The sequence below is a fragment of the Chelon labrosus genome (assembly GCF_963514085.1).
Source record: "Chelon labrosus genome assembly, chromosome: 15".
Taxonomy (NCBI): domain Eukaryota; kingdom Metazoa; phylum Chordata; class Actinopteri; order Mugiliformes; family Mugilidae; genus Chelon; species Chelon labrosus.
In genome coordinates, this window is record NC_140348.1 from 16,578,001 (window position 1) to 16,602,023 (window position 24,023).

Sequence of the window (24,023 nt, forward strand, 5' to 3'; positions counted from 1 at the left end):
ATATAAAAAATAAGTAAGATGCATTTAAAATAAAGGAACAATATTGCACAAGTATTCACAATATACAGAGGTAAGAGGTTGCAAATAAATTAACAGCGTCTAAGTGTTAAAGAGTGCCCAACACTCAGTGGGAGGAGTTATAAAGTTTGATGGCCACAGGCAGGAATGACCTCATGTGGTGTTCTGTTGTACATTTGGGTAGAATGAGTCCGTTACTGAAGGTACTCCTTAGACTGACCAGTGTGTTGTGGAGTGGATGAGATGTGTTGTCCAGGATGGTCCTAACTCTTGCCAGCATCCTCCTCTCTGACACTGTGTTGTGTGAGTGTGAATGGTTGTCTGTCTCTCAGTGTTAGCTCTGCGATAGACTGGCGACCTGTCGAAGGTGTACCCCCGCCTCTCGCCCGATGACAGCTGGGATAGGCTCCAGCAGACCCTGCGACCCTTCACAGGAACAAGCGGTTACAGAAGATGAATGAATGAATGACTGAAACGTACATGTAATCTTTACAAGCTTCTTTATGTTTTCATTTATCTTTTTCAAGACGGTTCACTAGGCCAAGCCCAGGAAAATAAAGGACTCTTATCAATGATTTGATTGTCAAGTCTGAGCGATATGACTGATAGCAAACTGAACCACATCACACCTCTGTTATCTCCTCCCCTTCAGTGCAAATATTACCAAATTTATGTCATTTTTTTGTCTTTAAATGAGTCTTCACAATGATTGTTTTTCACAGCAACCCTTGACATGAAATAGGTATGTGTTATAGCAGTTGTGTAATAGGTTAATACTCGAGTTTTGGCATATTTTAGGTGAGGAGTCATAGTGTGAGGATGCTCTGGTATTAATGTGTATTATACACTGTGCTCAATTTAATGTATGCAAATGTGGAAAGTCGGAGGATAGGAAAATGCGGCATTTCCCTTTAAATAATGGCGCTACGGAATTCGTTGTGCGTTTCCTCATTGGCCAGCCTCTGTCGCGTCACTCGGCCAATCAGATTCGTCCTTGTTTCGGGGTGTCATTACGTAGGGAGGCATGTGTGACATTCGCAGCAAGAAGCTAGTTTGTGAAGAGCTAGCCGGATAAAGATGATGAACTGAGGAAGGAAGTGGAGAATATTTTTCCTTTTAGCACCTGAGCTGACTTTTGACTTAGACTTTCTTATCGTTACCACATTAGATGAGACAGTTTGTGTCAAATGTAGCGTTTGGTAAAACTTCCTGTCTTTGCATACACGTTTAATAGTAGGCTAACGCGTTTTAAAAAAAAAAAAAAAAAAAAACTTGCACAGTAAATACACTCGAGTTCTGGCTGAGGTCGTGTTCCGGTTTGCTGCTCTGAGATGTTGATATTACGCAGATAACAGGAGTGAATTTCGTTTTTATGTATTTCAGTATGGGTTTACGTTAAGCCGACCTGTCAAACTGAGCTTTGCACACAAGGTTAAAATTAGCTTTAGCCCACTAGCTCCTCACTCCCTTCTTGCTGCAGCTTTCTCACTTTCCTATGCTGTGTTGTCAGGACAGGTGTGCTGAAAGTAGGCCAGGTGTGTTGTGGGACAGATAGGAAGCACTGTAACTTAATCACAGTGCTTGCAGAGTGTAGTACTAGTCTACTTCAGGGATTTTTGTTACTTGGGTGAAGCGAGAGGAGGAAGCATGCTGCTGTCTTTGGTTGTGCACACATACTCGCTGCGGTACTGGTTTCCTGCAACGATCATGCTGGGTACAGCTCCAGCTTATCTGCTGTCATGGGGCACTTGGCGCATGCTTTCAACTGTCTTACCAGCGAGTTTGTATCACAAGTTAGACGACCGGCTGTACTGCATCTACCAGAGTATGGTTTTATTCTTCTTTGAAAACTACACAGGAGTCGAGGTGAGTGATTCTTCATTCCCTGAATGTAAGGAAAGTGTGACTGAACAGCACTGGACAGATGTCCATGGGGAAAACTACCCAATAACAATAATAGAAACATGCACATGCACTGCTCAAACAGGCAGGTATTATATCATGCACATCTCATTAAGAACATTGCATATTTGCAGGTTATTCGTTGAAACTCTGGCAAAAAAAAGTTAAAAAGAACCGGAGCCAGGCTGTTAAGAGATCTTGTTCAACCCGATGCATGGCAAGAAAGTCTGCATTCTTTTGCACTGTGTATGTCACACCTTGCACAGTTGGTATTTTTGTACGTTAGGGTGTGAAGATTGCTGATAGTGTTGTAGCTTGTAATGTTTATCTTTGAAATGTTGCAAGTTGGTAAGCTGACAGCAGTGGGCCACTGTCTGCAGGCTGCATGAGTAGATTGGATTTTGTTTTAATAAACACTCTTGCATTTATTGAACAGATGCATGATGGGGACAAATAGGCCTGAACTGGTGTAGATCAATGTTTGTCACTGCAAAAAAAGTTTTGCAGACTGATGACTATCCAGGACATTTGCTGGCGTGTGTAATATCGTTAACCTGCTTTTATTTCTTCCTCTGCAGATAGTCATATATGGGGATATACCAAAGAATAAAGAGAATGTGGTCTACCTGTCAAATCATCAATGTACAGGTAATGCATTTGATGATGCAGCTTCATAAGCTGAACTTCAGCGTGAAGCAAATTTACAAAAATCTAACGCCTGCTTTCCTTACAGCCGACTGGATCATTGCCGACATGCTCTCCATCAGACAGAGCGCTCTCGGTCATGTCAGGTACGTCCTTAAGGATGGACTAAAGTGGCTCCCACTCTACGGATGGTACTTCTCTCAGGTAATGAGTATGAGAATGTCATCTTGCAAATTAAAGATGTAAATGTGACTTGAACCGCGTTCATCATTAACTCTTCTTGCTGGATGGTCTCCTTCTTTTAGCACGGGGGCATCTATGTGAAGCGAAGTTCAAAGTTTAATGAACGGGCAATGAAGAAAAAGCTCTTCACTCAGACTCAATGTGGAGCACCAGTAAGTATACGTTGTTATACGCTTTCTTGCTGGGTCATCAGGTACACTAGTGAAAACAAATGCATTCTAGTGGAATAGTCCTGCACCAAACCTTAGCCTCTTGAAGGTAATAGTGTTCAGCATTTGTTTCAAATAACTGAGAGAGGTGTTGATTTGTTTTCATTTCTGAGGCTGTGGTTTGTAGAAACACATGTTTCTATTATTTTGGCAACCCAGTTTTTGGCTAGGCTAACAGAAATGCAGGCATTCATGTTCAGTAGTGTACCTAATGTTTTGTCAAGTCACTGTTAATGCTCCAAATTAGCCTCTTGACTACATGCATGTCTATTCTCTCCTATAAAAAAGAACAGGAGTTAATTAAATAACGATAAAAAGGATATTTTGTTATTTCCAAAACTGTAACATCATTACAAAAGCCAGTTTATTACAATGTGAGCTCAGCTAAGTCCATTTTATTCTTTTAAATGTCTCTAACATAATATTTCTTGCCATGTCTAATGTAAACATAGTATGAAGAAAACGTCAACTACAAACAACGCTTAATATTGCTAAAACTACTCGGTTGCATTTGTGTGGTCAGATTCAGTCTTCCAAAAACTCCTTTTCAATCTTCTTATGCTCAACACGGTCACGTGAATACTTCGACACACAGTCAGTAGTTTGTGTTGGAACATCTGATGACGGCAGCAGCAGTAAAATGAAATGGATAATCGGACATTAGATGCGGGAACGTTCAATTGCTTTGTGTGTTATTGTGTTGAATGGACTCTTTTTAATCGCTCTTTTTGGATTTGACTGTGGGGGATTAGTGTGTGTGTGTGTGTGTGTGTGTGTGTGTGTGTGTGTGTGTGTGTGTGTGTGTGTGTGTGTGTGTGTGTGTGTGTGTGTGTGTGTGTGTGTGTGTGTGTGTGTGTGTGTGTGTGTGTGTGTGTGTGTGTGTGTGTGTGTGTGTGTGTGTGTGTGTGTGTGTTTGACAGAAGCCGTCCTTGGTGACCCAAATGTTCACTGTGAAAGCTCTGTTGTGAATTTAACTACAGAAAGTAAACAAAAAATTTAGAAGCTAGGAGCACATGCCTTATTTTCAGCAGATATGAATTTAAATATTTTGCGGATGATGAAAAAAGTGATTCTCTTACATGTTCATTCAGTAGTTTTTGTGAAGGTAAATTACCAGAGTTACAACTTCCTGCTTTAAATAGTTTACAGTTCAGTTGCAGTCCTAACTAGTTTGATATGAAGCAATGAAAACTGTTGAAAAAAAACTTTCTCAGCAAATCCTGTAAATCTTTCAGATTCCTTTTTGGCCAACGCAATAAGAGCTTTGATTTCATGTTTATTTTTTTTTCCCTCTCCACAGATGTACCTTGTCATCTTCCCAGAGGGAACTCGGTATAATCCAGAGCTCAAGAATGTTATCGCTGACAGTCAGGCTTTTGCTGCAAAACAAGGTAGAGGCAGGATATCAGCCGTTTACTGCTGAACAACTGCATACTAATTCAGCCCCCAGCCTGTGAAACGGCTGACAAAGTTTTGTTTTGTGGCCTGTGGTCACCCGTTGCAGGCTACCATCGAGTGGCACATGCATACAGCTTTGTGAAACTCGCGTTACAAAAGTTACCTTTTCAGTTTGAATTGTGTCTAATGGAATAATGTGTTGGAAGCTTTAAAACTAAGGGGAAACTGTGTAAGATAAGGCAGAAACAACAGGATTTAAAGGGATTATGGCCTCAAAAACATCTGTGCATGAAGGTAAAATCGGGTCATTTTTTTTTAACGCTTTGTCAAAGGATGAATCAGATTTTAAAACAATAGAAATCTGGGATATTAACAATATAAAAGGGTTAGGGTTACTGGTGTGATGCAACTTATTAAATTTTCAACTTCAGATCAGGGCTTTGTTAGTTCATAACAAAGTGTAAAAACACTTTACTATTTTTTTTTTGTAACTGAATTACAGGATTCTTGTATTTTAGCACAATTTGTTTTTATTCTGCTAAATACATTTGTTGTTAATTGTTAGGACTCTATTGTGCAGCATGGGGTTTGGGTCGGCTCGCGTTCTGCATCAGTTCTGCAGAGATTAAGCCTATCTCTGGCCCACAGCTCTGAATATCACCTTCCCCCATTAATCCCGATAAATCGCTCTGGAGAGCCGACATGTGCACATGACATTATCTGCTATTAGTCAGGTATTAATGAGCGAGTGTGCGATGACTGACACAAACGCAAGCATTCACATGGAATTTGTGTGGTTTTATTTTGAGTCATGTGTCTCTTAATATCGTTTATTTTAAGTATTCTGTGCGTGGGTTCTAAGCTGTCATTGTCTTAGTGCTCCGTAGAGAGTTGACCGTTGCATGCAACAAAGTCATCCCCATAAGCCTCCATGACACACAAGTACTGTTCTGCATTGCTTGTAATATAATCATTGTATGGAATGTAAAGCTTTACTTTCACAAAGTTAATGAATTTATTACCTCATGTTTGTTTGTTGGTTTTACAGGGTTGGCTGTTCTGAAGCACACACTGACACCCAGGATGAAAGCGTCTCACATAGCCATCGAGGCCATGAAAGGTCACCTGGACGCCGTGTACGACATCACCGTAGCTTATGAGGGAACGCTGGACGTGTCTGGTCAAAGAAAACCTGCACCGTCTATGCCAGGTAAGAACGAACGACCTCTGAATCTGACCTCGTCTTACAGAGGGATACGCATCTGGATTTCTTAATGGATATACATACTTACACTCTGCCTGGACGAAAAAAAAAAGTCAGCACCTGGATTTAACTAAGCAAATAGGTACGAGCCTCCTATTAGATAATTACTGCATGGTCGATTATCTTTCAGCTGGCAACAAGTTATTTAACCCCAACTGATGCAATGAGTAGTTTCTCATTTATTAAACAACCATGTCTAAAGATGTTAGTCTGTTTGAGAAGAGTCAAATCATTGGCATGCATCAAGCTAAGAAAACATCTAAGGAGTTTGTAGAAACTACTAAAATTGGGTTAAGAACTGTCCAACGTATTATTAAAAACTGGAAGAATAGTGGGGAACCATCGTCTTTGAGGAAGAAATGTTGGGAAAAAGTCCTGATTGACCGTGATCAGCGATCACTTAAACGTTTGGTGAGATCAAATCAAAGAAAAACAACAGTAGAACTCTTCCATCAGTGGATTTTTTCTTCCCTGATGTTCACAGACATACTCCAAGATGACAATGCCAGGATTCATGGGGCTCAAATGGTGAAAGAGTGGTTCAGGGAGAATGAGACATCATTTTCACACATGGATTGGCCACCACAGAGTCCAGACCTTAACCCCATTGAGAATCTTTGGGATGTGCTGGAGAAGGCTTTACACAGTGGTCAGACTCTCCCATCATCAATACAAGATCTTGGTGAAAAATGAATGCAACACTGGATGGAAATAAATCTGGTGACATTACAGAAGCTCATTGAAACAGTGCCACAGAGAATGTGTGCTGTAATCAAAGCTAAAGGCGGTCCAACCAAATATTAGAGTGTGTGACCTTTTTTTTCAGTGGCGATGTTTTTTTGGCCAGGCAGTTTCACTCATTAATTTCTTTTTTCCCTGATACATTATTCGTCGTAGCAAAAGCGATAGAAAATAATGAAAAACATGTCCTCCAGTCGAAGGCGATGCATCCACAAAACAATTGGATTCTTCTGTCAGTCTGTTAAGTGACTGATCAATTGATCATTGTTAGTAATGACATCTCACAAATGTGCTATAAAGATACAGCATTATACAAACATGTGAGTGCAGCGAGAGGGAAAAAAAACTAAACCTGTTTCTAATAATAAAATGATTTGGTTGGTTTGCTTTAGCAGCTCTGTTCTTCCTCTTTCTTGTTAATCAGCGCATCCACAAACACAATCACACACGATGTATTATCAATCCCGCAACATTGTGTACAATCCCCCCCACCCCACCCCCAGTAATTAATCACAGGGCAAACATCACCTATTAACAGCCGTGCCTTCCTGTAAACAGCGTGACTCCGTGTTTTGGAGTCTTTGATTATTCCGTGTTCCCAGTTGTTCGGCGAGCGCTGTTTGAATGTTAAGGGGAAAAAAACAAAAAAACATCCCGTTTGAGGCAGGAATAAACATCGACGTGTTTCTAGCAAACACGGCGGAGAATAGAAAAGCATTCCTTTCATCACGCACTTCCTGGCCTCCTGAGGTGAAGGTGACTGTGGTGATTTCACGAGGAGGTGGAAGTGACTCGCGGCGGCGGCGGCGGCGGCAACGAGACCACACTCAAACTGTATTCTCATCAGAATGAATCATTTGATCTCATTGTGATGGTACGAGGTGGGACATTGAGGACTTCCCACACCTCATACTGAATTAGGTAAAATGTATTAAAATATATAAGTATACACTCTCCTGCTAAGACATGAGGTACACTAGTGGAAGCAGTTACTTTCTAGTTCTCCACTAAATCTTCATGACGGTTATTGTTGTGGATTAAATTAAACAGTTTGGTGTTTTTGTCATTTAGCCTAGCCCACTCCCTGAAATGGGGTTGTCAAAATAATAGAAACATGTGTCAGTACAACTGTCTTCAATACTACTGAACTGTATTCAGCCTCCAAACTGAAAACACCGTTGAATGAACAGCTCTGTCTGCTGTTATAAACAAATGCTGAGTACTATAACCTTAATGAAGCTAAGATTTACTGCAGGACTCTTAGAACTAATTTGTTTCCTCTAGTGTACCTGACTGAGAAACAGTCTAGTGAGTCACTTTGACCCTTGACTGTAAAATTAAACTGGGAAATTGGGATTTAACTTCAGTTCCTTTAATGAGGAGTGCTGAACATTTTAACAGTTGATAGGCAGTTCTTCATTAAAAAGGAGCTGCATTATAAATCCCCCAGAATCCAGCATGAGCAGTCGATTCTAAAAACGTCACTCAAATTAAATTAAAAGAGTCTCTCCACTCTGTACAAATATACTCTGAATCATTTTAGATGCTCTGGAACAAGAGAAGTTCAACGCATTAATTGTAGCAATTTATTCTGCTCGAGATGGTGTACACCGATCAGGCATAACATTATGACCACCTTCCTAATATTGTGCAGGTCTTCCTTGTGCCTCCAAAACAGTTCTGACTCTTCAGAGAATGGACATGGGCCTTCTGAGGGTGTCCTGTGGTGTCTGGTAACAGAGTGTTGTTAGTGGGGGCCTTTGGTTCCTATGAGTTGAGGGGAGGGGCCTCTGTGGATCATCCCACAGATACTTGATCAGTTTGGGATCTAGTGAATTTAGAGGCCGTTGTGCACTAGGAAATGTTCTTGACTGGTCTTATTGAACATAAAGTTTAGTTACAAAGCTTAAATAGAAAGAGCTCTGAATCGTTTTGTTTTTTGTTAAGATTTTCAATATCGAAATGGTATTTTTTCAGCGCAGTTGATAGTTGAATAATTAATTGTCCTCATTCAGATGCAGTAATGAAAGTTTCCTTCTCTCGGCTCCGTAAGAATTTGTTAATGGGGTTTAGATCACGAGGTGTTGTTTGTCACTCCGGAGCAAAGTGTTGATTTCCTTCATCTCCTCCAGGTGGCTGTTTTTAAAGTGTGTTTTGGAACAAACACTCATGACCCTCAGCTTTGTTTAGCAGGTTCAGCACTGATTTATGGAAAGAGTCTTGGTGCCAAACACTTTCATTCTGACCCTCTGCAGCCCAGAAACCTGAAAACGGCTTATAACCTCTAGCACATATGAGGATTAGCTGAGTTTGGCTTTTTTTTTTTTTCGTGAGAGCTTAAATTAATTAATTTATTTGTGTGTTAATGCTCCTAAGCCTCCCTCTTTAACAGTGGTGTTGGTGTTCATTAAACCGGCACGCATTGTGTCTGAAGGTCACTTTAAATCTGCGCAGCCACTGATGGAGGTGCTCACTTCACCAGTGAAGCAGCCTTTCGCCGCTGACTTCGATCAAGTTTCCTCTTTCGGCCTCGGTGCCACGTTTCCTGATAATATTGCATGTTGTGGAAACAGGAACTTGAAGGTCTCGGGGGATACATGTGTGGCCTTGAGCGTTCACACTCGGTTACATTTTTATGTCTGACCTTCTCAGACACTTTGGTTTGCTGTCTTCACTTCGCGCACTAACAGCTTCATTTGTCTGGAGACTTGACACTGTTAACACTTTTAACTTATTTACTGTAGAAATGTGTGTTTTAGAAAGTTAAAATTAACCAAATGAAGTATTAATATTCAGTGTAAAATGTTTTATCTCTACTTAGATGTTAACTGAATTTCTTGAGGTGACTTTGAACTGATCCGATCTCATTCAGCAGCTTCTTTTTATCCTGGATCTATACTTCCTTTAGTCTAAAGGTTGTTAAATCGCAACGTCACGGCAGCTCTACTCCATCACTGTCACCTCGTGTTGATTTTAAGTGCTTACTGTACGTGCCGCTTTGCTGAAAGGGGTTTCCTGTTTTTGTTTAGTCTCTTTATATTTTTTTTTTTGTGTGTGTTTGACAGAATTCCTGTGCAAAGAATGTCCCCGCATCCACATACACTTTGACCGTGTCGACATAAAGGAAGTTCCTTCAGAGCCACTGTTTTTCCGCAGGTGGCTGCACGAGCGTTTCGAAATCAAGGACCGGTAAGTGTGTGTGTGGTGTGTGCGTGACTGGAACTATTACTCATGTTGAAATTGCATGTCATCCAGTCAATGTGTGAACTGTGATTGAGTTTTTACTCAAGAAAACCCAAATTAAAACATATTTAATTTACTGTTAGAGAAGATGAAGACTAGCAGCAACTATATGGCTTTTATTTTTCAGAAAATACACAGTTTAAATGATCAGTTAACTGAAACAGCACGTCACTGATCGATCCTAACCCCCACTAATGAATCCTTCATACACAATATATATCAACTTCATTATCACGACAGACATCACAATAACAGAAATGAATTATTCTAACCCTTTTCTCACATTATTCTTTAGCTTTTTCTCCTCTTCTTCCTCGCCTTCTTTTTCTCTTTACATTTCATTTTTAACTTCACCCTTGAGTCTCCTTCTTTTCTTCCATCTTCGTCCTGTTATAATTTAGTTTAATTACTATTTTCCCCTTTTTATCGTGAGATTAGTTTCTACGCTGGCACCCATGTGTCACCACATTGTGTCTCATTAATTAAGCGGCCTGAAAGCTACCTTTTCCAAATTAATCATTTCCATTGGACCACTCTATCTGATTCGGTGTAATTAAAACAGTCTGGCTTCTCATAATTTCCTTTTTTGTGACCATACAGATAAAGATCCTATTAATCCAAAATGGTTAATCAGTTTTCTTTCAACTAACCGACCGATGTTTGCACTTAATTTCAGTAATTTTGTAAATTTGGCCATTTTTTAATGTGGAGATCTGTGGTTGTTGCCTCTCTTCTGGAGTCAGAACCAACTTCTACAGCATAAGTTTTTCAGCCCTGGTGGTTGCCGCATACACGACACACAGTGCAGGCCAAGCAAGCAGACCTTTTTGTACAGTAGCCACCATAAACATCCTGAAGCGAGCTTGTGCCCGTTTGTTTTCTAGTCCTTGCTCGTTTCTCAGACAGGCTGAATTCCTAAGAGAGCTATCTGTCTTTTTAAAGGCTGCTGACAGATTTCTACGAGTCGCAGGAGTCAGACAAAATCTGCAAGTTCCCCGGGGAGGGCAAACATTCTCCGCTGAAGCTCTCGAAAACCCTCCCTTCTGTGATGATCTTGGGGGGCCTGACACTGCCGATGCTGCTGACGGAGAACGGCAGGAAACTTTATGTGAGGACCTGGGTGTGCGGGACGGTGCTGGGCTGGCTGTGGGTGAACGCTTTTCCTTAACGAACAGCGCTGTGGCTGCCACGATGAGACGCACAAAAGACTTGGAGATGCATTTTCACTGTATCGCCACAACACAAGGTTTGTTCCGGATGCAGAGCACCATCTAATAAGGGGCTCCGAAGTTTGTCTGTCCCACTGTCGACCGGAGATACTGAAAAACGTTATGCTTTTTGTGCTACTTGCTCCCTCGCAGATTTGCAGCCTGAAATCACTAGAAAACACGAGTGAATTTGAGTGAGTGTTCTCGAAATCTACCCCTTCATCTCTCTCTCTCTAATAAATAAATAAAATTTTAAAATATAGCTATATACTTCTCTTTAAATTATCCCCCCTCCCATCAAATTTCGCCAAACTAGTATTCCTGCATGCTGTTTACTTCCATAAATCATCGGCCAGTTTCAGAGCTCTTACTAAAACACAATTAATGATCATCGTAGGCTGCTGCCTCTAACACTAGCCTACATGTGACGGATCATTTATTAATATTAATCATAAATTATTAGGTGCACTGACTCGCAGGTATTGGTTGTGATGTCTGTTTCTTATGCCAAGTCCCATATCAGGAGGTTTATGCACTTTTCCTGTGTAATGTTTTTTTCCATTGGTAGAACAAAAAACAAAAGAAGAAGAGGCTCAGAAACCAGACACCAGCTGCATTGTTTACCACAAATTCTCATTCTGACATGTCTTTTTGTTTTATAATGACAGTGAATGTAGCTGCTAAAAAAAAAAAAAAATGTTCGTCAACGTATATGTGAAAGACCTCCATGCAAATATCCTTAAAAATACAAATCTGTGGTACATTTACTAAAGTCCTTGTCATTTAATGTTAGCACAGCTCGCACAGAGTATTAAATACGTTCTACCAATGCAAAATATTACTTCAAAAATGTCAGTCGTTGCCAAAATCTGGTGTATTTGCCACGGCGTCATGTTGAGTGTTTTACGTTGAGCAATACTCGTTTTATTTCCAGCCCTTATGACAGCAAAGAAACTTAATGTCTGTTTGTTTCTCTGGATGAAAATAATTATAATTTGTTTTTTATATATATACAAATATATGTAATGGGTTATAAAGTATCATAACTTTTATATGCATTTGTTACTTTGAATACCAAGTCACAGTTCACATAAAAGTATCTACCTAATAAAAAAAACTGACTAAGCCATGATAACAGTATATCGCAGGTACCTGTGCACTCGAAGCCATTTGTATTATAAACATCACTGTATTGTGAAATGCACTGTATGTCCATTGTTGTCGTTTACTGTAATGAAACCATTGCGTTTTCCACGAGTCACTTTACATCCTTGACGTCTCGTCCGCCCCTAGAGTTAGTCCGAGATATGTTTTCCTCATGTGAATTGTAAAGCAACCTCATGGTTTTTACATGTCGCTTCAATACCTCACTTGAATAATCCTTCCTTGTTCTTATATGACCCTTGTCAGCCATTTTATAGTCATTTTTATCCTGACAAGCTCAGACTGTAACTCATCAGGAATCTCTGTGTAGACAGTATTTAAATGCCAACCGTTTTTGGAAACGCGTGCCTTCTCTCGGGAGGAGTCGGCCCTCAGCCGTCTCACAGAGGGCCGCAGGGGCTCTTTTCCACCAGGTGACTGCATGGAGGCTCTCTGCTGGAGCTGCTGCTCGCTGCAGCCTGCGGTCACATTGTCTACAGTTCATAGTGGCTTATTTGGCTCTAAGAATGCATTGATTTACACTTTTTGAGGACTATTATTAAATGATGAAACCTTTAATGTGTGTGAGGAATGAAAATCAGAGGTCAGAGTGAAATAAACTGTTTTTCATTGGGGAGAGTTTTCTCTTGTCTTTCTGTCCTGAACCTTATTATTATGTTATTATTAAACAGTGCATGAATATCTTTTAATCTTGTTAGTTGCAATTTGGTGCCTGCATTTCTCAGCCTGAGGCATGTCAACACCTTAAACTCTTGGTCCTCAAACCATTCCTGAGTGATTTATGTGATGTGGCAGGAGGCATTATCCTGCTGACAGAAGCCACCTTCGTGAAGGGGTGTACGTGGCTGTAACAAAGATAAGTAAGTTGGTATGTGTTAAAGTCATAGTCAGGACACACCAGAAGAGCACTGTTCAGAGACCTTTGGAGAGGCTGGTGTTCAAGATTTATTTTAATCTATTAATCGCCATGGTTATGTAGGTATTCAGATTGACCGCCTAAAACGATATAAAAACATTCACATACACTGAGACTCTTCATACCTCCTCCAGAAGCCTACCACAGACACGTATTTGCTCCATAGTGCCGTGATAGTGCCGTGCTAGTGTAGAGCCTCTTCGAAGAATTTAGTCTTTAACAAATGACCATGGTGTGTAGCAATAGGTGCAGGTATCTATCGCATGTTGTATTGTGAACAAATACAATTCCCCTTAGTGACTGAGGGCTAACAGCTACAACAGATTATTTAATACAGTGGTTGCCTTTATATCTATAGTTGCCTCAACACAAGTTGTTACAAGACTAGATGTTACAAGATCTCTTAATATTTATACAAGGCTTATGCTCTGTTTACATTGTTATCTACAGTAGATGTGTGAAACATGGTACGTTTGTTGCAAACTAGGAAAGGAAACGTTTTTATAGATTCTACAAATAAATGCATAAAAAGTAATATTTGGTTGAAACTGGCAGCGTGCGTGTGTGAGTAGTTTAATCCACTAATCCAGCTGAGCTATTTAAATATAAGGTCACACTACGACCTCTACTGACAGAACATTATAATTCCCCTTCAAAAACTTGTTTTAATTACACACGTCAAACTAATTTTACGAGGTCGTTCGGAAGACAAATTCTGTGCAAACATTCTTCTCCTACTTTATCCAAGGTCAGCGAACACAGCACGGACCGTAGTGCACATGCGCATTGTGGTTTGTGGGCAGTAACAAGGAAGTAGAGTCACAGATACAAAGTACGTTTCCAACGTTTCTGACTGCTGCTCCTGCTGCTGCTGCTCGTTTATTTGAACTCTCCAGGTGTGTAATAAATAACGAGACGGACTAAATAACATTGTAATGAGCGTAAGATGACAATAAGTACCTGTGAAATGTGAAATAATTATTATTAGCGTGTGTATACGTCAGTGGCGTTGGTATGTTTGAATCGTGCTTCTGTGGTTGCTTTATAATTCAACATATATTTGTTAATTCAGATTTCACAGCGACCTCTAGAGGTTAGCGAGGCTTCTTGCCGCTAGATAATCAGATTTTAGTACTGAAGTGTGGAAATTATTTAGGTTTAAGAAGAAGTTTTAATCTATTTTACGGTTTAATTAATGTGCATAGCTTTTTTGTGCATTTTTCCCTTTGTGAGTCTTCTAGTGAGTCCATGTTTCTTAAGGATTTTGTAAAACATGAAAATAAAATGCATAAAAAACAAGCGCCGACACCCTGCACTGTATTTTGCTTACAGAGTTGCCATGGACTGGATTGGGTTTAGCTATGCTGCGGGCATCATTTTTGGAGGATTTATGGGATACAAGAGAAAAGGTTGAAATGTCACCCTCTTAACTATCACTTTTAAGTTTAGGAAGAAACCTTATCCTGAGACTAATTTATTACTTTTTGTCTGACAGGCAGTGTGATGTCCCTGATGGCTGGTTTGGTTTTTGGCGGTTTATCTGCTTACGGCGCTTACAACGTCTCTAACGACCCCAAGGACATCAAGATCTCGTTGCGTGAGTGTGACTAAACGCGTCCTGTTATATTTTCCAGGAGACAGACGATTCGTTTAAACGTCCAGCCACTATGTTGTCGTGGTGTTTTCTTTTCTTCCAGTCTCCTCGGGAGTCCTCGCAGTCGTCATGGGAACACGATACAAGAAATCTGGAAAATTAATGCCAGCCGGCATTATAGCGGGACTAAGGTCAGCAGGGTCAACATGCAGAAACAAATTATTGCGAAACTCAATTATTGTGAAAGCAACTGCGTGCATACTTATTGATTTGGTCATTTTTGATTTGTGGTCCCTTTCTTACAGTTTGCTGATGGTGTTTCGGCTGTTACTCCAGACCATGTTCTGACTGGAAGAACAAGACTAACGAGCCTTGATTTAAAACAAACACGATTCCCTTCTCGCTCACTAAAGCTAATCTTTTCTCTTAGTGGGTGTGTTTACGTTCTCTTTAAATAATCCTATATGCCATGTTTTTTTTTGTTTTTTTTGTACCTGCGCCGTCGTATGAATGTAAATCTCATGATTAATGATTCATTTCCATGAATCACTCACAGTCCTGGCAGCACAACGGACGTTTGTAATCTTTTGCTTCAGGTTTTCTGTGTGCACTACTATTGTACAACATGTGCAGACTATCCACAAACGTTAAAGAAAGGCAACTGGACTGGTAGAGTTTCTTGAAATTTGCTTGACTAGTGTCTGTTAATGACCAAATACTTACCTGTCTTGACTTCAAACAAACAAACACACCATGTATTTGAGTTGAAAAACGAATTAAATCTAATATGTCTGTGATTTTATTAAACAGATTCATTAAAAAATTGTTTTTGCATATAAGGTGTGGTGGAACTTCTTAAAGGTTACACACAGGTTACATTCATTCTTCATTTAAAAAATGCAAGCTGAGTGCAGTTGGTATCTCAGCATAAACCAGCAATATATAGTTGATCCACCCATCACCTGTGTCAGGTTTTTGCTGAGGTTATGGAACTGATCAGTTTAACTGGAACACTTCGATGACGGTCTTCCTGTAGACGTCATCTGGTGGCGGCTTCCTCTTGCTGCCCGGCTGCAGGAACCTGCTGATGGCAGGAATTTGGGTCATCCTGCCCTGGAAAGCCTGGAGAGAAACATCAAGAAAGGACTTTCAACAGAGCACACATCTTGGTGTGAACAATACACTTGGAATTTCATGGAGATAAGTTAATGATTATGTAGCTTTTTGTTGCGTATCCAACCGCATGTTACATGTCACTCTTACCTTGATGTTGGGGAACTCGGACAGAATTGTTGGAAACTTCTCCTCCAGCATCAGGGTGCATTCAAGCAGCAGCACGTCTGCACTGCTTAGTTTACCTCCCACCAGGTACACGGGCCCGGACAGCGCCTGAGGGACAACACAATATCTTCTTCATTTATCATCAACGATCAGATACATGTATCATCAGGTCAGTTTTTTCACCAGTACCTTTTCAAACACAGGAAGGTAGCGCTCTTTTGCTTTACTTTGAATGTTTCCCAGTTTTGATTCGGGGTCTGCACTGAAGGCCAGAATCATGATCATCTCCATGTGATCAATCAGAGCCTCTGTGTACATGTTGATCCTAGAAGAAAGCAATGTGCATTCATTTAACTCTCATTTGTGATATACAAAGGACTTCTATAGTGTTATAGCAGTGGACCATACATGACGCGGTCTTTGAGATCCTTTCCGTGGAGGTTGTACTTCTCTGCAATGTAAATCAGGATCGCCTTTGTCTGAACCAGTTTCATGCCATCAATTTCCACCATAGGAACCTGTTGAAACATGAGCGATCCATCTGCAGAGCAAACACAGTGACAGCTAATGCAGGGCAGCATTCCCAGTTGCATTCATCAGTTTGTTCATGATAAGACACTTGAACCCTTTGCCTCCAATATGCTGTGTCATACCTGGTTGCTCGTGTGTGTGCTGAAGCTGAGAGATAAAACAACTGAAAATTCAAGTATGACCCACAAAGTGTCCACCCACTGACCTAAGGTGAGCCTATTAGCACCTGTATTAACCAGCTTACCCTTCTGAAGTTTGACATACTGCTCTCGGGTGTTCAGAAACACCTCATCAAACTGTGAACATAAGAAGCAGAGAAGCGATTCAGAGCCAATTTGTTTCCTTAAAGACAGCTTGATTATATATCATCACCACACCCTTCACTTACCTCCACCCCTGCAACGGTCAGGAGCCAGCGTATCGACTCCATTCTCCCTCTCCCATTGAAATAGTGCAGCACAACTTTTCCAGCCATGGCTTTTGTATTTAAGGAAATCTGCAAAACTACAAAAAGACAGAGGCAAATTTACTAAATACCATGTTACTGGATAAAGTTGGATGTACTGCATCTGAGTGCATCTGCAGTTCTCATACCTGTGCAACACCTGGATGCTGAGGAGGAATCAGATAGAAGTGAGAGGCACTGCAGGAAAGGCTGAGGTTGCTATAGGATATCGTTGGTGTCGGGAGGGGAAATGTACGAGAAGTCTGTGATTGGTGGGTTGTGGCCAGTAGAAACACACCTCATACGTTTCCATTTTAACAATCATTTCTAGACACACCCGACAAAGGCACTATGCAGCATACATATTCAGCCTATTACCTTAACCATCTCAGTGGCTGGGTGTGCATTTAGACTTGAAGTTTCCATCAGTATATCGGTATAAACGTGCACATTTCTTCCCTTTTACCAGGAAACTACCAAGGTCACAAGTTTACTCCACAGTGTAATAGTCTTTCTTACATTACATGTATATTTAATGGCTATGTTTTGGGGATTTAGATAGATAGATACTTTATACTGGAAGATTTCACTGTTGCAGCCGCAATGTACATGCATTTAGCGTCCCATACATAATCTATGACAATATAAACATCTGTATACACATTAATTACAAGATCCCTGCACTTTGTGTGAATAATACTTTCTTTACATTTCTGGTAAGGTGCTAATTATACTTTATTTGCTCGCTACCTGTACTTCGCACAATGACAATAAATTTCAATGTAATCTCAGTGTATCTGCTGCATGCTGAGGATGTTTTATTTGTAAGTGGGCTTTCATTAGATTATTTTAGGACTGTATTTGAATAAAATAAATAATAAATAATTGGGGGCTACAGAGCCAAAGCATGTAATTTAATACTCATTTGGCAAAAAAACATCAGTGACTGGCTTCATGTCGCTTCTTGGTTGCAGGGTATTTGTGTCTGAGAAGCAATAATGGGATATTTTTAGATTTCACAAGGTCATTTTTAAAAGGGATATGAAGAAGCCTCATATTCACATTGTAATTTATGTAAAAATATGGAAATGTTTTCATGCAAACTTCAAAGAAAACATTATTTTTTATTGTATTTCTGTATAGGGGTGGAAGTGACTCAGTGGCTCCTATTTGCCAAACCAATGCTGTATTGTTTCATCAGACTTATTTTATTATTATTTTTTAATGCTTTAATACATGTAAAACCTAGATGGTTTTATGACTGATACATTTGTAAATTGCATTTGTGTCTTTTGAGGTAATTGGAGCTTGACTTCCCTACGTTTGTGATTCTTGCTGACTTCTGTTTCCCACAGTAAACCTGCAAAGAAGAGCTCTGTTCAAGGTGTATTCATTTTTATGAATAAACTATGAATATAGTTTGGATTCAGTAGTAGTATTCTGACATTGTTAACTGTTAAATTTTATAAGTGCAGCGATAGCATTGTAAATGTGTTACATAGATGAGTTTATTGACATTTGCAACACTAAGTGGTATTTTCCCACTTTATTGACGGTCATCGAACATGGCACAGACCAAATTGCACATGCGCAATGTGGCCCGTAGGCACTAACAAGGAAGTGCGGTCACAGTTTAAAAGTCCATTTCTAAGTAATGCTTTTTTGTTTTAACCCAAGGTGTGTGACATACACACCAAGAAGAAAAATAAAAGGTCACATAACATTTGTTCTATCTTCTCTTTTGTTCTGTCAAAGTATATTTTAATTACTTGAAGCCTCACAGCGACATCTAGAGGTCTGCCAGGCGTCTGGCAAAACTGTTGTTTTGCGTTTCAACAAGGTGCACACTGATCTCAGCATAAATCAGCAACAATATAAGCGCTCCACGTGCTAAATGTGCATTTCGTCAGAGTTCATGGGCGTAGTGCAGTGTATTGCAACACTTCCATGACGGTCTTCCTGTAGACATCATCAGGTGGCGGCTTCCTCTTGCTGCCAGGCTGCAGAAACCTGCTGATGGCAGGAATTTGTTTCATCCTCTCCTGGAAAGCCTGGAGAGAAACACATGCCTTGAGTATTACAAATTGCTGAGCGTTAACATTATCCTGGAGTTTTATGGGTACAAGTTAACTTTATTGTCGCATTGTACAGTTTATCCAGTAGTATATTACATGTCACTCTTACCTTGATGTTGGGGAACTCAGACAGAATTGTTGGAAACTTCTCCTCCAGCATCAGGGTGCATTCAAGCAGCAGCACATCTGCAATGCTTAGTTTACCTCCCACCAGGTACGCGGGCCCTGACAGCGCCTGAGGACAAACACAATATCTTCTTCATTTAACATCAACAATCAGATACATGTACCATCAGGTCAGTTTTTTCATTTTTATTATACAGTACCTTTTCAAACACAGGAAGGTAGCGCTCTTTTGCTTTACTTTGAATGTTGCCCAGCTTTGATTCGGGGTCTACGCTGAAGGGAATAACTATGATCATCTCCATGTGATCAATCAGAGCCTCTGTGTACATGTTGATCCTAGAAGAAAGCAGTGTGCATTCATTTAACCCTCATCACGACATGCAAGAGACTTCTACGGTGTTTTTATTTTAGAAATGGACCATACATGACGCGGTCTTTGAGATCCTTTCCGTGGAGGTTGTACTTCTCTGCAATGTACTTCAGGATCGCCTTTGTCTGAACCAGCTTCATGCCATCAATTTCCACCATAGGAACCTGTTGAAACAGGAGCGCTCCATCTGCAGAGCAAACACAGCAACAGGTAATGCAGGGCAGCACTCCAGGTGGTCAAACATTATTTAAGTTTATAGGCCAAGAGATAACAGAGCCTCCAAACTGCTGTGTCACCACATCAAATGCAGTTACCCTTGTGGATCTGTAAAGTTTATCAAAGTCTAAGTCTTGCGTTTGGAAAAAATTAAAAAATTAAAAAAATAAATGAAAATGAAGCATGTGACTTAAAATAAAAATAATAATAAACAGGAAGAGACAGCTGTTTGTAAGAAGCTTACCACTCAGCAGTTTCTCATACTGCTCTCGGGTGGTCAGAAACACCTCATCAAACTGTGAACATAAGAATTAAAGAACAGATTTCAAACACAAGGGTCTCTTTAAAGACAATAAAGCTCCAGACACCATTGCACCCTTCACTAACCTCCACCTCTGCAGCTGCCAGGAGCCAGCGGATTGACTCCATTCTCCCTCTCCCATTGAAATAGTACAGCACAACTTTTCCAGCCATGGCTGTTGTATTTAAGGAAATCTGCAAAAACTGCAAAGAAATCAGAATAAATACACAAAATCAACCCTAGCGATTGATATGATATGCATGCTGCAGCTCAGTCTTCAGGTCTCATACCTGTGCTGTCGTGCAGGCGTCAGGGCGAAGATGAAAGGAAGAGATAGTAAAGTTATATAATATTATAGTGTCGATGTGGGAAATGTTACAGGCGGCGCTGGGCGGGGAAAGCATGTGTAGTTTGTGATTGGTGGGTTGTGGCCAGTAGAAACAGGGTATATTAACATACTGCCGCTAGACATCATGGGTAAAACACTAACTCGCCTAAATAAACGATTATTTAACGTTAAGTTCAACAAATGTGAAACCACCACATCGACGGACAATGTTTAAAAAAATAAACCAGACGAAATGTGTGCGAGCACGGTTATAGTTTCTATTTAACGCACCGTAATAGTGAAGGGTGGAGCAATCTGCTCCCTTATAAAGCTTGCGCAGCCATGTTCGTTGTCGGATGTGAGGGCGATCTGGCTGCGACATCTGTCACCCCATTGATCGCTAGGGTTGATTCGGCTGATCTGGCTGGCTAGGCGGGTGTCCCCTTCTTCCCTCACCGGTCCATGTGTGTCCCTCCCGACGCTCCGCGCTCGGTGGAAGAGGACGAAGTCCCCCCGGCGGACGAACATCCATCGGTATACCAGTAGCTGCGCTCCCCTGCTAGAACCTCCAAACAAGCTCAAGGCCTAGGAGAAACGTAGGGAAGTCAAGCTCCAAGCTTCAGACACATCCAAATGCGGCGCTGCACGTGGCAGTCTGCCTTCCTTTTTAAACCATTCTACAATAGTAGTAATAAGCTATATAGACTGCGCTGTCTATAAAATACACATAGACCAAAATATAGACATAGATTTTCAGTACTAATTCCGTACTTTTATGTCTAAATATGTTTGTTCACGCATCTTACGACCTACTTCCTTATTTTATTCCAAATCTGATGAAGATTCTAATCTAATAGATAGATAGTTTCTTTATTAATCCCAAACTGGGAAATTTCTCTGTTGCAGCAGCAATGTACAACCATACATAAATATAACAAAAGCTAAAAATCAACAATAAAAAAAGAGAGAACTAAAAAAAAGAACAAAAAGTGAATATTAAAAGTGAATATTTAAAAAAAGTTAAATTAGATTGCAATGAGGTGTACTGAATTTAGGTAAGATTAAACATTTACAACCAATAACCAAACAACCATGTGCAAATGTGCAAGAAAAACAAAAGTCCAGAGTGTCATCTGTCACACACAGATGAGTTGTACAGACTGATGGCTTGAGGCAGGGAAGATTTCCTGTAGCGTTCTTTGAGACAACGAAGTTGTCTGAGCCTTCTGGAGAAGGTGCTCCGTTGTCTGTCTATTGTGTGGTGGAGAGGGAGGTCAGGGTTATCTATGATTGATAACAGTGATCTGAATCTAATCTGAATACATTCACAACATACAAAGTGCATGCAAAACACGTTTCATTATAAATAAAACACGTTTTAAATCATTTTCACTGAAAAATAACGATATTTTTACACACACACACACATATATATATATATATAATATAATTTGAATTATAAAAAATAAGCGCAGAGACAGCATTGTAAATGTGTTGCATAGATCAGTTTATTGACATTTGTAACACTGACGAGAATTTTCCCACTTTATTGACGGTCTGTGAACATCGCACAGAACAAATTGCACATGCGCAATGTGGCCTGTAGGCACTAACAAGGAAGTGCGGTCACAGTTTAAAAAGTCCATTTCTAACTAACGCTCTTTTGTTTTAATCTTAACCCAAGGTGTGTGTGTGGCATACACACCAAGAAGAAAAATAAATGGGTCACATAGCATTTGTTCTATCTTCTCTTTTGTTCTTTCAAAGTATATTTTAATTACTTGAAGCCTCACAGCGACATCTAGAGGTCTCCCCGGCGTCTTGTCAGTAATAACGAGACTACATAGATTTTAGTCACAAATGAAGTTACCATCAGTGTTAAAATTTATTAAGTGTGTATCCTAGCTAGGCAGAAATTCATTGTGTCTCTATTAGTAAGCCAGTGATTGTAAAAAAAAAGACATAACTCTGAATTAGGTAATTGTCAAAAGTTCACCATGAACGTACCTGACCACCTGCACTGTATTTATTTTTTTTTACAGATTTGTGACAGATTGGATTACATTAATTCCTTCCGTCCTGCAAAACTGTCGTTTTGCATTTCAACAAGGTGCACACTGATCTCAGCATAAATCAGCATCAACATAACCGCTCCACGTGCTATATGTGCAAAATGAATCATCGTTAATCAAGATAATGTCAGGAATGTGTCAGATTTCTTCAGAGTTCATGGGAGTGAAGTGAATTGCAACACTTCCATGACGGTCTTCCTGTAGACGTCGTCTGGTGGCGGCTTCCTCTTGCTGCCAGGCTGCAGAAACCTGCTGATGGCAGGAATTTGTTTCATCCTCCCCTGGAAAGCCTGGAGAGAAACACATGCCTTGAGTATTACAAATTGCTGAGCGTTAACATTATCCTGGAGTTTTATGGGTACAAGTTAACTTCGTTGTTGCATCGTACAGTTTATCCAGTAGTATATTACATGTCGCTCTTACCTTGATGTTGGGGAACTCAGACAGAATTGTTGGAAACTTCTCCTCCAGCATCAGGGTGCATTCAAGCAGCAGCACGTCTGCACTGCTTAGTTTACCTCCCACCAGGTATGCAGGCCCTGACAGCGCCTGAGGACAAACACAATATCTTCTTCATTTATCATCAACGATGAGATACATGTACCATCAGGTCAGGTTTTTCACCAGTACCTTTTCAAACACAGGAAGGTAGCGCTCTTTTGCTTTACTTTGAATGTTGGCCAGTTTTGATTCGGGGTCGGCACTGAAGATCAGAATCATGATCATCTCCATGTGATCAATCAGAGCCTCTGTGTACATGTTGATCCTAGAAGAAAGCAGTGTGCATTCATTTAACCCTCATCACGACATGCAAGAGACTTCTACGGTGTTTTTATTTTAGAAATGGACCATACATGACGCGGTCTTTGAGATCCTTTCCGTGGAGGTTGTACTTCTCTGCAATGTAATTCAGGATCGCCTTTGACTGAATCAGCTTCATGCCATCAATTTCCACCATAGGAACCTGCTGAAACATGAGCGCTCCATCTGCAGAGCAAACACAGCGACAGGTAATGCAGGGCAGCACTCCAGGTGGTCAAACATTATTTCACCTTGTAAACTACATCTAAGTTTATAGGCCAAGAGATAACGGAGCCTCCAGACTGCTGTGTCACCACATCAAATACAGTTTCCCTTGTGGATCAGTAAAGTTTATCTAAGTCTAAGTCTTGCATTTAAGAGATTATATAAATAAATAAAATGAAGGCATGTGACTTGAAAAAAAAACAAAAAAAAAACAGGAAGAGACAGCTGTTTGTAAGAAGCTTACCACTCAGCAGTTTCTCATACTGCTCTCGGGTGGTCAGAAACACCTCATCAAACTGTGAACATAAGAATTAAAGAACAGATTTCAAACACAAGGGTCTCCTTAAAGACAATAAATCTTCAGACACCATTGCACCATTTCACTAACCTCCACCTCTGCAGCTGCCAGGAGCCAGCGGATTGACTCCATTTTCCCTCTCCCATTGAAATAGTGCAGCACAACTTTTCCAGCCATGGCTGTTGTATTTAAGGAAATCCGCAAAAACTGCAAAGAAACGAGGATAAATACACAAAAATAGCTGCAGTACTACTGATGTGCAGTCTTCAGGTTTCGTACCTGTGCTGTCGTGCAGGCGTCAGGGCGAAGCTGAGAGGGCGAGAAAGTAAAGTTTGGTACGTTATATAATACGACGGCGTCAGTGGGGGAAATGTCACAGGCACGAGCATGTGTAGTGATTGGTGGGTTG

At 40.4% G+C, this 24,023-nt stretch overlaps 4 protein-coding genes across 5 annotated transcripts; 2 read left to right on the forward strand and 2 right to left on the reverse strand.

The window, feature by feature from the left end:
• Positions 1-863: 863 nt before the first annotated feature.
• Positions 864-12,649, forward strand: agpat5 (1-acylglycerol-3-phosphate O-acyltransferase 5 (lysophosphatidic acid acyltransferase, epsilon)). Of its 2 annotated transcripts, XR_014699487.1 has the most exons (9): positions 864-1,884; positions 2,499-2,568; positions 2,654-2,769; positions 2,871-2,960; positions 4,318-4,408; positions 5,464-5,625; positions 9,486-9,609; positions 10,606-10,909; positions 11,025-12,649. XR_014699487.1 is itself a non-coding variant. In XM_084562058.1 (8 exons), the coding sequence occupies exons 1-8, from the start codon at positions 1,666-1,668 to the stop codon at positions 10,829-10,831; spliced, it is 1,098 nt and encodes a 365-aa protein (XP_084418184.1). In that variant the 5' UTR covers positions 864-1,665; the 3' UTR covers positions 10,832-12,649. The 2 variants fall into 2 exon arrangements, 1 of the variants encoding a protein (XP_084418184.1); XM_084562058.1 differs by having other exon boundaries at positions 10,606-12,649.
• Positions 12,650-13,744: 1,095 nt separating this feature from the next.
• On the forward strand, positions 13,745-15,384 carry tmem14a (transmembrane protein 14A). The gene is made up of 5 exons (XM_084562059.1): positions 13,745-13,847; positions 14,284-14,360; positions 14,447-14,548; positions 14,649-14,736; positions 14,851-15,384. The coding sequence occupies exons 2-5, from the start codon at positions 14,291-14,293 to the stop codon at positions 14,891-14,893; spliced, it is 303 nt and encodes a 100-aa protein (XP_084418185.1). The 5' UTR covers positions 13,745-13,847; positions 14,284-14,290; the 3' UTR covers positions 14,894-15,384.
• Positions 15,385-15,412: 28 nt separating this feature from the next.
• Positions 15,413-20,346, reverse strand: LOC311499948 (uncharacterized protein). Its single transcript, XM_084561088.1, has 13 exons — positions 20,181-20,346; positions 19,977-20,093; positions 19,834-19,885; positions 19,428-19,560; positions 19,204-19,339; positions 18,987-19,112; positions 18,718-18,853; positions 16,746-16,861; positions 16,602-16,653; positions 16,235-16,367; positions 16,016-16,151; positions 15,809-15,934; positions 15,413-15,667 (listed from the first exon to the last, which is right to left on the reverse strand). Exons 1-13 carry the CDS (start codon positions 20,292-20,294, stop codon positions 15,542-15,544), a joined length of 1,503 nt encoding a protein of 500 aa, XP_084417214.1. The 5' UTR covers positions 20,295-20,346; the 3' UTR covers positions 15,413-15,541.
• A 1,876-nt stretch (positions 20,347-22,222) lies between these two features.
• LOC311500647 (glutathione S-transferase 3-like) lies at positions 22,223-24,000 on the reverse strand. Its single transcript, XM_084562167.1, has 7 exons — positions 23,894-24,000; positions 23,705-23,821; positions 23,561-23,612; positions 23,145-23,277; positions 22,921-23,056; positions 22,714-22,839; positions 22,223-22,580 (listed from the first exon to the last, which is right to left on the reverse strand). The coding sequence occupies exons 2-7, from the start codon at positions 23,789-23,791 to the stop codon at positions 22,446-22,448; spliced, it is 669 nt and encodes a 222-aa protein (XP_084418293.1). The 5' UTR covers positions 23,792-23,821; positions 23,894-24,000; the 3' UTR covers positions 22,223-22,445.
• Between the last annotated feature and the right edge of the window lie 23 nt (positions 24,001-24,023).